This window comes from Motacilla alba, chromosome 10 (genome assembly GCF_015832195.1).
Source record: "Motacilla alba alba isolate MOTALB_02 chromosome 10, Motacilla_alba_V1.0_pri, whole genome shotgun sequence".
Lineage (NCBI taxonomy): Eukaryota > Metazoa > Chordata > Aves > Passeriformes > Motacillidae > Motacilla > Motacilla alba.
This window is the reverse complement of record NC_052025.1, coordinates 10,314,993-10,329,501: the sequence shown is the minus strand read 5'-3', so window position 1 is coordinate 10,329,501 and position 14,509 is coordinate 10,314,993. Positions and strand designations below refer to the sequence as shown.

General features: G+C 40.6%; 1 protein-coding gene across 2 annotated transcripts in view; it reads left to right on the top strand.

Moving 5' to 3' along the window:
- The first annotated feature begins 6,030 nt into the window (after nucleotides 1-6,030).
- Nucleotides 6,031-14,509, top strand: part of SECISBP2L (SECIS binding protein 2 like) — a 28,410-nt gene continuing 19,931 nt past the window's right edge. Inside the window, exon 1 of one of the 2 annotated variants that reach the window (XM_038147477.1) lies at nucleotides 6,031-6,511. In XM_038147477.1, coding sequence (XP_038003405.1) covers nucleotides 6,494-6,511 — 18 coding nt within the window. In that variant the 5' untranslated portion in view covers nucleotides 6,031-6,493. The remainder of the gene's footprint in view (nucleotides 6,512-14,509) is intronic. The other variant, XM_038147478.1, reaches the window with a different exon arrangement.

Here is a 14,509-nt window from a genome sequence, read left to right as displayed (position 1 = left end):
ATGTAGAGTATTTAACAACACCTCAGAAATAATGAAAAAGTCTAATAAATTACAAATGTTCATCACATACATGCAAGGCAGCGTGGTAAACTCAATGTTCTAGGGCAGGATTTAAATTGGTAACAGGTTATAATTAAATAGGATAAAATTAACTTCAATCTGAGGAATAGTTATGTCCCTTAGAAAATTATTTTGCTCTGCAATTGTCAAAGCAAGTGATTTTTTTTCCTAGAGTTTACACCATAAAACTTAATGTGTACCATGAGTAGCATGATGTTGAATCTTGGGTGAGAATTTCTTCTTCACTCATGTATTTTTTTACCAATAGGTGTTTTTAATTTATCCACTTACTCAACATAATAGTAAAATTTAAAATTTTAAGCAAAGCTTTTTTTTTATTTTGTAAAATCTGTATATAACATTTGACTAAAGCACCTTGTATTTTGTTTCCTTATAATGCTGTGATGTGTAATGTAGTTTTTACTTTGAAAATTCCAGTAATACCTGGTGATGTGAAGTTGAACTTAACAACAGTGCACAGTCATTGGGACCCTTACCTACAGATCCAGAGACTTTATATTGGATAGCAAATCTTGCAGGGTTCTTCCTCCTGTGGGGACGAGGGATTGTCACAGCTCTGTCAAGGTTTTCCGTCCTATGGGGACAGGGGACAGTGTTTGAGTATTTGTTTGAGTAGGTTTCCTTTCTGTGTCGTTTCCCACCACCCTTGCTGTGGGAAAGAACAACTCCTCTCTTCTAAAGGAGGGGGGAAAAGAGAACTGTCCATAAACTTAAAATCACTGAAAATAAAAGTCTTCTTGACTTTGTCTGTTGTACCTGATGTAACCTTTTCCATCCCAGTTATGTCGATGTCTACTGGGGAGGCATTTTGGCATTCTTGGATTTTTTCCAAGAAGGAAATGGGAATACTGCAGTACCTCTTGTCATGTCCATCTAGTTCCCTTGTTTTATCTTTTTCTTCTGAAGGACTAATTGTTGTAGGACTAGTCCAAGTAGTGAAGGACTGTCAGTCTGAACAGTGAGGGCTAGCAATGTTTTTAGACAGAAAAAGGGTCAGTCTGCCTCTAAGAAATGGCTTTGCGTTTTGGGATACTTCAGGTCTTACTCGTGTGTACAGTGCCTTAGCATCTGTGCTCTAGGCATATAAGGAAGATTTATATAATCCCTAAGGGATTCTACCCCTTTCCTGAGTTCTCACAATTCTTAACCTGGAAGATGAAGATTTTCCCTGGGGAAATAATGAGGAGCTCCGTTGTCATACAACTGCAGCAGAAATCACCAGCAGTTGCTATAGCCCACCTGCAGTCCCTGGTAGATCTGCTTCTGATGTCATTTCTGTCTCCTCAGGAAAAGTGAACAAGCACTTGAAGGAAGAGGGTGAATGATTTTTTTCCCCAAGAATCACCATTGCACTGCAGGTTGTTTGAGATGCGGTAAGCAGCCTCACTGCATTCTGAGTCTCAGGTCCAATCATTAAATTCCTGCAATTGTTGTTAATTGTCAGAGCCACATTTGTCACAACTTCTTGGGTGATTTTATACACCTCTTGTTGCTGCTGGTACAAGACAAACTGGCATTTTAGCTAGTTACCATAACACTGTTTGCAAAAGAACATTTTAATGGCTGTTGTAATCTTATGTAAGATTACAACAGTGATTAAGCTGTGTATATATAAACCCTTCTTTTGAGTTGCTAGCAGCTTATGCATTAAAACTGAACAACAGGCAAATCTGGGAGGATGTGGGTGCTATGTCTGCATTTTAGATTTTTACTATTATTTTTAGTAAAACATACTTTGAAGGAATGTATTCTTTGTGCATTTCGAAGTCCTATTCTAATGGATTGCATCTGAAACCAATTTATTTAGATTTTCCTTTTAAATAGGCCTGGAAATACATTGAACAACAACAAACCCCAGAAAAATGGCAAGGCAGCTGAAATGCACCCAGCAGAATAATATAATGAAGTTATTTGAATTTTAGTCTGTAAATAAACTCTGATTTCGTAATTACTCAGGAGTTGTGAGCTGTAAAACGTTGCATCTGTAATTGAAGATTGATTTCTGTATTTTTTTCTTTGAGAGGTAGTGAATTAATTTGAGTAGGAACTGTGTATGTATGGAGCAGAGTAAAATGACATCACTTGGGACAGTACCCCTTGCTTTCTCAAAAATACAGCCTAAATACAGAACTAAATTTCTTTATGTAGATGGTAATATGGAATTTAAATATAAAAGTGTAACTGTTACTTTATTATTTTCGAAGTGCTAAAAATGTATTTTAGAACCAGGTTAGTGAACTAGTTAAACTACATGACAAGCTAGTCAACTATTTAAATGTTAATTAAGATATTAAGAAAGGATTATCACCATCTTAAATGCCTCTAAATGTGTGGTAAGGTAGATTGCAAACTATCTGTGATAGAATAATTGCATATGTAGTGCTAAATTTTAGATGTAAGACGTGTAAGCATTATAGCAAGAGTGAAGGCTAATCCTTTCCTGGCCGTGTTAGGGGGAGTTGCATGGCAGCTCTGTCCTGGCTGGCTCTGCTGCCTCTCTCTGCAGCTGCTCTGGGTGGGAGTGCTGGGCTCGCTCTGCCTGCTGCCAGGCAGTAATCGCTATTGGAATCATGATTCTCAGCTTCCTGGAGCGGTTCCCAGCTCACCTTCCCACTTTGGTTCCAGTTCTGTTCCCTGCTGTGGCTGCCTGTGCAGGACACCACATGTCCCATCACCAGATTTGGTTTTATTTGCCAAGAAACGCTTCGTTTTGTGGACTTATCTTTTTCAGTAATTTTGCTGAAGATTTTAGTCCCAGGCCAGTAGAACTGTCATTTTGGAGTCTGCTTCCTTCCTGCTGCCTTTTCCACTTGCTCACCACAGCAGCCTCCGGCCCCACTAGTGCTGCTGCAGTCCCTGTTCAGTGCTGCTGCTGCCGCGGAGCTCGGTCTGAGCCTGCCTGGACGTCAGGGGGAGGGTGTTACTGAGCAACCCTTATTTCATGCTGCCACGCCAGTGCCACTAAGCCTATACATATGTTCAAGCTTTCCATATAAGAAGTTGCCTTGACTTCAGTGAGATGTGTACAGTCACATCCTTGTGTTTCGCAGGACTTTGTACCCACTAGATGTAAACAGAGCCCATATAAGTAAGGGTGTGAGTAGCCACACATGTGCTGTTAATTTGCTTGTAATCCTGTGATTTGAATTCTGAATACAGTCATTACCAAGTGCCTTTCCATTTTACTGAGATATTTTGGTCTAGTCTACCATTTTTTATTTTTGTGTCGACCTAGATTTTCTTCATTTGGTTTGTTTCTTCCATTGTGTTCTGGAAGGATATCTCCACTACCCAGTAGATGTAGCAATAAAGTCAAAAACTTAGTAGCAAAATTGCAGTCAGCACCTGCTGAGTTCTACCATCATTTTTGCTTATGAACTATTCACTTACTCCATGTTGCAGCAAAGAAGTAGCAATAATTGTTTACAAACTGCCAGATTTGAGAACTGGACCCTTTGATGGAGTATGAAAAATCAGCTGCCAAGGATGTTCAAATGCAACCATGTGCAGCTACCAAGTGTTTTAAAATTCAACAGGCTTTGTAGAATTTTTTGATGGCTTCCTTAAGCATTTTGACACTGTCAAGTTCTGTTACACAACACTCGATCAAGATGATGTTGTAACCAGATACCCTGGCATATTTGTGATAACTGTGGATAGAGTATCTAACATAACTGGTTCTGAGTGCTTTGGTTTGTTTTTCTTTTTGGTGATAACACAGTTAAATTTTATGGGAGACTTGAGTTTTTTCACCTGAGTGGCCACTCAGGTCACCCAACATGACTTTCTGTATTCTGTATGTTGTATAGACTTATGTAGATCTGATGTCTATTTAATCACTGCCCCATTTAGATCTTAGACATTCCTGTTATTTGTGTGTGCATAACAGCCCTTTCAAGTGTGACCTTTCTGTTGGTATGTATCTTGGGAACAAAAGAAGAATTTCATAACGGACAGCCTTGCCATAATGAGTCATTATTTTTAAAAACACAGCAACTATCTTAAGCAAATGTCATAATATATATTCCATGGTCAGCATCAATTTGAACAAATTAAGCTGCATTCCACACTGAAACACTGGTGTGATAATACAAGAAGACAATTGTTCTAGTTGTTTCAGTGGGATTTTTTCACTGTTTTCTGTCCAGTCAGGCAAGTTCTCCCACATTACTTGGAGATGGAAAGTGATTAAGTTTGAAATAAATCTACCTAATTTCACACAAATAAGCGAAACACATTCAACTACTAGGGATTTTTCTCAACTACTACATTTTTTTTCAGTAGAGATTTGTTGTTTAAGTGAGATGAAGTTTAGGTAGCTTATGTTTCATAATTATTTATCTGTAGATTTCCATCTCATATTTAAGTTCATCAATTACTGATGAAATGCTGTTCCATTGCATCAGCTGAAAGCTCTGTGTACAACCAGCTTAATACCCAGTTTTACTTTCATGACTTTGTGTGTTGAAATAAGAAATCTCATTGTGTAAAAGCCCCTGGGAACACAACCTCCAAACCTCAAATTAGTCTGTCTTACCACCTTGAAATGGCTTCCCAGCATTATAAACGCTTACATGAGTTCTGCTGACCATTTAATCTTGTCAAGAAAAGTGCTGGGTTACAGAAGTGCATATAAAGCACACAACTGCTGCAGCTTCTCCACTTCAGATGAGGTTTGTGTATCAGGACACTGCAGCAGCTCTCCTGTCCTCTCCACTGGTAGTAAAACACTGTCCTCACTGAAGTTAGTAGAAACCTGAAAGTTCAATTTAATTGGGGTTACAACCTGGCCCACTCCCTTTCCCATATGCTTAATGGGAAATCCTGTGAATTTGTGTACTGTGACCTCATGAAAACTTTAATCACAGAACATACGTAATGTTGCAGACATCTAGGCAAAAGTTACACTTAGATGGTGATCCTGCTGATGTGGATGGAGTAGCACAGAAGGCAGTGACAGTCTGCACAATTCTCTGTTCATCTCATCTGTTCACAAGATGAGATCTTGCTGTGCCATGCAATAGCCCTCTCCATAATCCCGTATGTTACATAGGAAGTTATAACGGTGAAGAGCAACTCCAAATAAAGTACAAAGAGATTATCTTGGTTTATTCAATAAATAAATTCTTAAAACATATGAAAAATTGTTATGTAGTATCATAAATCTGGAAAGATTAATTATAAAATAAAGGTTCAATCTAGAAGTAAAGGTTCAATCTAGGAAGCTATAGCAAGATTGGTCTGTCAAGACATTCTTGATAGCTTCTACTGCTGTCAAATTCAGATACAGGCTTTCTTGTTTCTTCAAAAAGCAAGCCATTTATTCCTCAAAAGAACCTCTATCAAGCAGGAACCTAACTCATGTATTGATATGTAACATTTTTATAATGCATTTCACCTGGAAGCGCTCAAGAGTCTGATCTGGGACATCCTTTGTATATTTCTTTCACAAAGGTACTTAGTCTAGTTCTGCTTTTTTTTTTCCCCTTGCCATGAATCAACCAAGTTGTAAATAAATCATGCCTCATTTCCATTAAAGCCAAGGCAGCAGACCTATTAGGGTAATGAAACGCGGGGACATCCCCTGCAGAACACACTACGGGATCATGTGTTGTTAGGGGATCATGTGCAGCACAGGCTCCTGCATGCGCTTCCCATTCTCCTGGCTCGGGGTGAACACGGTCTCACGGATTTCGCTGGCGTTACTCATAATTCACCACATGTTAAAGCAGGGCAGCAAAATAAAGGAACGTCACACAAGCTGTGCCAAACCTCGCGTCTCAGCATCTCCCCGCTCTGCTGCCGCCCCAGTCCCTGCACACACGGGACCCGCTCCACAGCCCAGACGCTGCTGCGACATTTTTAGATTTCTGCCTCTAAATAAATCACAGGGGTTTTTGTTTTTGTTGTTTTTTTTTTTTTTTTTTTTTTTTTTTTTCCCCGCGTTCCAGATAATTTCAAGGACACCGTCGGCCTGAGCCTCCCCCGGCACCGCCCGCGAGCAGACGGGCCCGCAGCGCACCTGCCGCCCTCGCTCGCCGCAGGCGGAGCGGCCCCGGGCGGGGGGGGAACAACGCTCCCCGCGCTCATTCCCGCGGGTTTCCGCGACGCTCGTGCCACGGCCTCGCTTGTTTTCGGGCGGCCGGGACGCGGGAGGGGAACGCCCGCCGTGGCGGGGAGCGAAGGCGTTCCCAGCCTGAGCCCGCCCGGCTTCCGTCTCAGCTGGTCCCTCCCCGCCGCCCGTCCCGCCCCGGCCGTGGCGTAGCCGGTCCCGGTTCCCGTGATAACCGCGAGCGGGGCCGGCGCCGCTCCGGGCGTGTGCGGAGCGCGGCGGGGGAAGCAGCGCCATGGGGGAGGCGGCCCGGGCCCTCCGCCACCCTCATTAGAGCCGCCGCCCGGCGCAGCTGGAGCCATGGACAAAGCGGACAAGGTACGAAGGGACCGCGAGCAGCCGCGGCGGGAGGGGCGGCGGTGAGGGCGGGGAGCGCAGCGGGCCCGGCCGTGTCAGCCCCGGCAGGGCCGCCGGCAGCGGCCGAGCGGCGGGCAGCGGGCAGCGCTCGGCAGGGCGGGGCGCGGCCTGCGGGGCGGGGGGCGCCGGGACCGCCCGTGAGGGGCATCGGGACCGGCCCTGAGGAGCCGCCGCCCCGGCCCGGCGGAGAGCGGCCCTCGGGAGGGGCAGAAAGGCGTTCTCGGGGCTGGAAGCGGGAGCTCGGTGTGTGCCCTCCGCCGCCGCCGTCCCCTCCCTGCGCGGGAGGCGTCAGGCCGCGCCCGGCCCGGCTGTCCGGGGGAGCCGGGAACCCGGGAGCGGCTCCCCTGGGAATTCCAAGGGAATTCAAAACTCGGGTCTTTTCTTCGCCCCCCCTGTTCCTTCAGGCTTTGTTTCAAGCTTAGGGAAGTATTGCAGTGAGTGACATTTAGTTTAAGCCTGCCTGGTCAGTAGCAGAGACTTGGTTTCTTGAGAAAGAAACAGGTTTCTTTGAGAACTTAGCAGCACAATCGAGGTGTCACTCTTGTTGATTCCTGTAAATGTCACGGTTGGGTTGGAGTTTTCAGTGGTCGGACACAGCTGATGGTCTCCTCATAGCTGTGTGGGTGTAGCTCACTAATTCTACAGGTCTCTGTATTTGTTCTTCTGTATTAAACTTGGCTTTGTGAGGTAATCAGCATTATTTTTATGAGCTTTTATTAGTGGAGGTATGAAGAAACAGAAGCAGGGACTTAAGAATTTGTATGATTTGTTGCATATGTGCAATAAAGCATTTCATCATCAGGAGGGAGTTGTAAAAGATGTATCTGAAATGAATGATGTCATCTGTTAGAGCCCGATATTACTTCTAAGCTTCTGTTTCAGCAGAATGTGTTGAAAATTGGTGATTTACAGCTCTTTGTTTCCTAGTTTTCAGCTTTGGTGTCTCCAGGGGTTCTAAGAGTGGGGTTAAGGAATAAAATAACACAGGTTCCTGTAGCAAAGTAGATAATGACTAATAATGTACTCTGTAAAGATACAGTGCTTTTCATTCTGTGCATATATCTAAGGAAGTTAGTTCACAATGTGTTTTATTACAGTATGGCTCCCACTGTGGCTTTCTTCCTGGGCTTTCTGGTGTGGTAATGATTTTAATTTTGTTAATGCTTTTTATTTGTTCTCATGTAGAAAACCTGATCTTATTCTGTAAAATTTACATTAGTCCAATCTGTAGTACTTTTTGCTTTGAAATCTTGGATTTTGGTGTGGTGGGTTTTCTTCCCCCTTTGTTTCATCTGCAGTTAGTACTGCCGTACACTTGTGAAATATTTATTCCTTGTTGCTTGAGCTCTTCAGTACTGGAGGTTCACACACGTGTCCTTATCAAACCACTCTCTTTTCATCTGTCAAATAGTTCATGAAAACAGAGAGTTGTTATGTTATTTACAGTATAAAGTGTTGACTTGGAGTGATTGTCCTAACTAAGTGCAGTATTTCAACTTGAAGGTGTAGTTAAGCTCTGAAGCAGGAATCGTCTTGTTTATTATGTTTGCAGCATATCTGGTCCTGTTGGTTCCTTATCCCCTAGTAAGGCTTCTAGGCAGACAAATAATTAATACCTGATGAGTTTCTAAAATGATTCAACAATCTTGTTGCTTTTGTCTGCTCATTATACGGTAGCATCTTGATTAGGAGACTCCTAGAGGCTCTGGGGTTGACCCTTTTGTGCTGTAAGAATTGAATGTAATCATTTGTTACCAGTGTAAGTGTTTGGTAAGGTTGCATCAGTTTTGGGAGCCATTTCATTTTTTCTTTATATGGGCTCCTTTCTGTGCTTGTACTGCCTGACATCTGATAAATGAGTATTAAAGCCTGCAAATGTGTGTTAGCAGTACTCATTCTCTCCTTCCTTTCCCTCAGAATGCTCTCTCAGGCACAGTATAGTAGCTGTGTGTGTTTAAAGGAGTAACTGCTGTGGAATTGGAGTATGAGCAGCTAGGACTATTGTGCTGTGTTAACGCGGTATTTCAAGAGTAAAGGAGCATCACAAATGCTTTTGATGCGTAAACAGAGTTTTGTGGCATTGGCTTAGTGAATCAGTGTGAGATTTCTTGTTGCAAGATCATTTGGATACCTAATTGGTAAAAAAGATGTTGCTTTTGGATTGCCTTTAAGGTTTCTGTTACCTAATTTCTGATACGACTTGTTATGAAATGCTCAGTGATATTTTGGCAGCTGACATAGATAAAAATGGAGTAAAGCTGCTTAAACACACTTATTTTCTAGTAGGAGTAGTTGTAATTTTTGTAGTGGGTGTGTAAGTTTACTTCTGTCTACACCAGAACAAAATTTTTCCCATTAAAAAGTGTATGGGTTTCAGCAGTTAAGTGTAGGTTGTTTTCCTACAAGAGAGAAAATTCTTTTTCTCTCTTGATGATACTCTTTCTGTTTAAGCAGAATATGACAGAAAACTAAAGAGAAACAACTTCCCCTTTCAAAAATACTGCTGTGCTTTGATTTTTTTCTCAGTCTTATACTTTTGTCTTGCTCTGTGATTAAGACAGTTGGTTCCTTTAGTACAGTTGAGAAATCAGGTGAAATTGCAAAATCAGTGACCTGTGTTTTGTTTTAGTATTGCTTAAAGACAGCCTGTTCTGCTTACCTCTGCTATTTGTGACCACTCAACAGGTGGCTTGATAATGTGATTGTCATAGAAGTAGATCTAGATCAATGTTTTGTGCTCTTTTATCCTGTCCGGTTTCCTTCAGTGTTTCTTACCCATGGCAGATTTTTCAACTGAGGAAAACTGGAAGATGTCTGGTTTCCTGTACATTGCTTTCTTTTGAATCTTGAAAGTGCAGAACAGTTTTGGATTTTGTGAGTTTCGTGTTGTCTTATTTTAGAATATGTTCTTTGGTGAATTTAAGTGTTGTTGAAGTGATTCCATGAATTTCTTAACTGTTGGAGTACAAAAGTATTTATCATTGGCTAGTTTGTGGTGATCAGGAAACTGATTTGTATAAATAGTGTACTAGAAGGATTAAACCAATCTATCTACAAAGCACTCAAATATTGGTACTTCATTTGGATAGCATGAGTTTAGAAGTTTGTACTATTAAATGGTGTAAAGTAGGTAAGTAAAGAGGATCCTTTTGGTAGCTTTTTTGTGTCTTTGGACAAGCTTTATGTGAGTATTAGTTTCCCCCCCTTTTTTTCTTAGAATAGTCTGGCTTTGAGTTTAAACATGCCAGCTTGTCATGTTGTGCCACTTGCTTGTTTTCTATATATAGGTAAAAATGTTAAATATTTAGCTTTGTTATGTTCTGAACATGATACTTAATCCTGTGAAAGGGAAGAGAATTATGCACGATTCCCTTGTTATGAGCTGAGGGAAAAGGGAAAGACTCACTTCATAGAGTATTTGCTTTAAGTGCTCTGTTGAAATGACTATGTTAAATGTAAATAGGGAAGATTAAATTTTGTGCTTTGTTAAATGGCCTGCTGCTGGTGTTTCCAGTTGGACTGCATATTTACCATTCCCGAGGTATCTGCCACTTAGAAGCAACTAATTATAGAAACAATTACTTCCATGTTTGTAAAGTTTATCTTAAAATAGATGAACTGTGACTTGCCTTACTGCTAACACGGTGTTTAAATGATGAAATCCAGAATTCAGAAGCGGGATTGTTTTTCTTTAAAAAAAACCAAAAGTTTGAGCTATGTTTTTATTTTGCTTTGGGATGAGACTTCTTGTTTCCAGACTTTGAGACAGTAAACCAGCTGATTTTATTATAGCACTCTGAGATGTGGCATCTGTGTCTATTTTCTCACCCTGTGAATGGTGAGATTGATATCTAAGCATTCTCCTCTGAGAGCAGGATGACAGAGATCCTATTTAATGGAGAATGCTGAATGATATTAGGCTACAATGAACAAAAACTTTTCTAAGATTAAATGTACAGTGCTATAACTATAGGACAAAGTTTACCAGTCTGTTCCTGCTTGTGTCATCTTCTGTCTTTGCAGCTGTTGATGACTACAGTAGCTTTTATATAGGAAACAAAGGAGCTCTTCAGTATATGTGCTGTCTTGAAAGACTTGTAATTGTTGGACTGAAATATGTAATGAGCTACTGCAAAACGTTTTGTAAATTGAAACTAGGGGTATCTACAAAAGAGGCTTCTGTCTAAATCTTGGTTTCTTTTGAAGGGGTGTGTTTCCATTAATAGGCAGCTGATTGAAAATCTGATGTTTCAGCATGACTTAACCAAACTCAATTCTAAATATAAATTTATCAAAGGTTGATTTCAATAAAGCTTTGTTTGGTTTTGTGATATGAAAGGTTGAACAAACATGAAAAAGTTGCAGTCAAAAATAAGTTTGGTCTTGCAGTTATTTTCATTGTTTGCTTTTTGATGGTGTGATCAAACACCTTGCATTTACTGATGGCGATGGCAAAGGACTAATTTGTTTTAGAGGATACGGACTGGAATAAATCTCAGTACTGTGAGAGCAATTAAAGCATAAGCTTGTATCACAAGTCCTCTGTTGTAAGGATTAGGGAAAGTGTAGCAGCCTTCTCCCAAATCTTTGAGTTTGACAAATCTTTCTTGTCTCTGGTTATGAACCAGTGGCATGATCAGTCCTGTTTGTGCTGTTCGTGTGCACTTGGCATTCTATTTGTACTGTGTGGGTGAAATCTGAGGAATTGTGTTCACATATATTTGCATGCACTTTGTTTTATGCATTTTCTTGTTTGCTTCCGAAACAAAAAGGAGCCTGTCTTGTGTTCTGGAGTTTACTTCATTTGTTATTGGTTGCATTTTCCCCTGAGTCTTAAGCATGTCAGTATTTAAAAAAACCAAACCCACCACCAAACTGCTTCTTTGGCATTGTTGTTTCTGTAGCTCACCAAAGGAGCTACAGAAATTTCTTCTGTTAGCTCACCAAATTTCTTCTGTTAGAAGAAATTACAAGTTTCAGTAGGAGATACCTTCTGTTTGTCCAATGCAATGAGAAATTAGCAGCACCTCTACTTGTGACTAAATTGATTGGTGGTTCTTTTTGTTTCAATTTTTCTCCTTGCACTATGAAGGAAGAAGGCCATTAATCAAAAAGAGGAGGTACTCCTACTGTCTGTCTTCACCAACATTTCCTCCTAGCTGAGGAATCTGTGGTCCTAAAAAGATCTGCTAAAATAGCTTTGGACAAATTACTTAGCGTTGCTTTTTTGTTTCCCTCACTTGTCCAGTGAAACCACTGGCCATCTGTGAAATGTGCTGAGATGTCTGGAGAATCACCCTGCAGAGCTGTTTCTGTTGATGTTTTGGTTTGGTTAGTCTGACCTGACTTAGTACATTTGTTTCCCCTTTTTGCTTTAACTTGGGTGAGTTTACTGCCCTCATCTGAACACACAGCCTGTGTAACACAGAACTCTTGAAGGATTTTTGAAAGACTGGTAAAATGCTCTAAGGAAGCAATATGTTGAAGTTAATTTAGTTTAGTTGGTAATACACTTGAGCTGCCTTTCTGTTTTCTACCCCAAAGTGAAAATGTGGCCTTGTTGTCTAATGAAATGGGTAAGTTATATGAGAATTTGATGTATTATGCTTGCAGAATGATTTTTGAAACACCTGTACTGAGGGATTTTTGAAACACCTGTACTGAGGTTTCTAAGTTTTCAATTGCTGTTTTGATGAGTTGGCGTATATATATGTGTGTGCATTACAGAACAAAATGCAAAATCTGAAAACAGAAGTTTGCCCTAAATCCTTTGCCAAAACAAGTTTCTTGGAAGGATTAAAAAAACCCAACTGCCATAAACCAACCAAACCTGTAGGCGCAGACTAAACTGCGCAAGAGAGGTGTTTAGGGTATAATGCATGTAAGAGGTATGTGAAATACAGTTCTGGTTCCTTTAAATAACAGACACTCCCCAAGTTCTGTAAGCAAAAAAAAGGGATTTAACTTTCAAATGCACCCATATGTGTTTATGATTACAATATCTGCTGTATCCTTATTTTACCATTACAGGTAAGCTAAACTTGTTTTGAGCTGTACAGAAAATGATAATTAAATATATCAGGTAATTGCTCTGTCATAGCAGTAGTAATCATAACCTGTATAAGGGACTGGACAACAGGAAAGGAAAAATTAAAGTTGTCTTTCTAGTCTGGGCATCTCTGAATTGTTTGAACCTGGTAAAACCAAGCAGAAGAATGTGAATTATTTTCCTAAAATCATGAAATTAAGTTATAAGAGTGTTGAGTTCTTGTGGAGGTTTTTAATAAATTTAAAACAAACAAACGAACCCCAACATACCCTTTTTTTGCTGGACAGATTTAAATAAGTCAAATTTTATCCAATCCACCTTGGATGTAAAAGTAAGGTAGGGATTATCTTTGAGAATTGACAAGAAATATTTTGCTATGGCAGCCTTGCAGGTGAGAATCGCTCGCTTCCTGCTTGGATCAGTTACAGCTCTGTTTCTAGTATCTGATGTGAAAGACTGTTCTCTCACAATCCTGATAATGTGTGATGATATAGCACAGTCTCACATAAATCACTCTCATGAGACCATTCTGCAAGAGACTTGTCAATAAAGAATGATTTTTGTATTTTCACGTAAATCTCCCAAATAAGGGAAAGAGCAGACAGCCACATAGGAGAGATCCTTAAAACAGGAAATCTGGTTCCAATATGAATGACAAATAGAATGTTTTGACTCTTTTCTGAGCCAGTACTAGTTTATTTTTAGTATCTTGGCTAAAGTTCACTTGGCATGTTGAGGTAGGATAATGACCAGCAGGTTAGGAATAGTTGTTTGACAGTTTTCAGTGTTTCCCTTAGGAATGTCACATTTATAAAACACTCATCCTAGTTTTACTCCTGCGTGTTCTGGGATGAAGCATCCTTGGTGTGTTTCTTTAACGTTTTCATTGCTCGGTTGGTTAGAGCAGGGTGCTAATGACACTGAGGTTGTGGGTTCCATCCCCACAGGGGCCATTCATTAAAGACCTGGGCTCAATGACCCTTGTGGGTTTCTTCCAATTCAGAATCATCTCTGATCTAGTTTTGTAGGCCAGCCCATAAGTGAATTTATTCTTAAGCAAATATTTTTGCCTCACAGTCTCTTAACTTTCAGGGAGGGATCTCAGTGTTGGTATTTCTGGTACTTATCATGTGTTCACTGTGCATAAACACTTTTTAAAAAAAATTATGAGAAGTTTTTCTCTTGTGTTGAGGAGAATGCCTTGGAGCTTTGCGAAGGGGAGTCACGAGGCAGCTGAGGGATGTGCCTGAGGCCAGAGAGGAAGCTCTGGGTAGAGCTGGGTTTGATTTGTGTTGCACAAGTTCCATGCTGCTGCTGCAGCTGCCCCACAGCTTTTCCTCTGAATGGAACTTCAGGAATCAGAAGAGTTACTGTAGAAGAAAGGAATGTTCACCCTCTACTAATGATAAAGAAATGCATTTAATTGATATGAAGGTAATTGTTCTGCTGTAGTGAAGATCTTGTTGTACAGCAGAAGTGATACTTCTGTGTCTGTGCTTATAGAGTCAGACTGCCCTGCATTGGAACGGACCTTAAAAATCATTTGGTTCCAAACCCCTGCCATGGACAGGGACACCTTCCATTACACCAGGTTGCTCAGAGCCCCATTCAAGCTGGCCTTAGCACTTCTAGGGATGGGACATCCTTTCATATATTATATTCCATACATATATAAAATGTCTATATTATAGCCATGAGCATTTTCAGAACAATATTTAAAAATACTTACACTGTTCTTGGCAGGAATCTTGTCAGTTTAAAAGATATTTTTCATCAGGACAACTGTATTTTCAAAAAAACTTTTGAACTTGCCCTTGCTACCTTTGCCACTCTCATGCTGCTAAACCAATATGGGATCTTATTTAAGTGGAAGAAATTTTAGGGACTTGGAGATTCAGATATTGGATGGG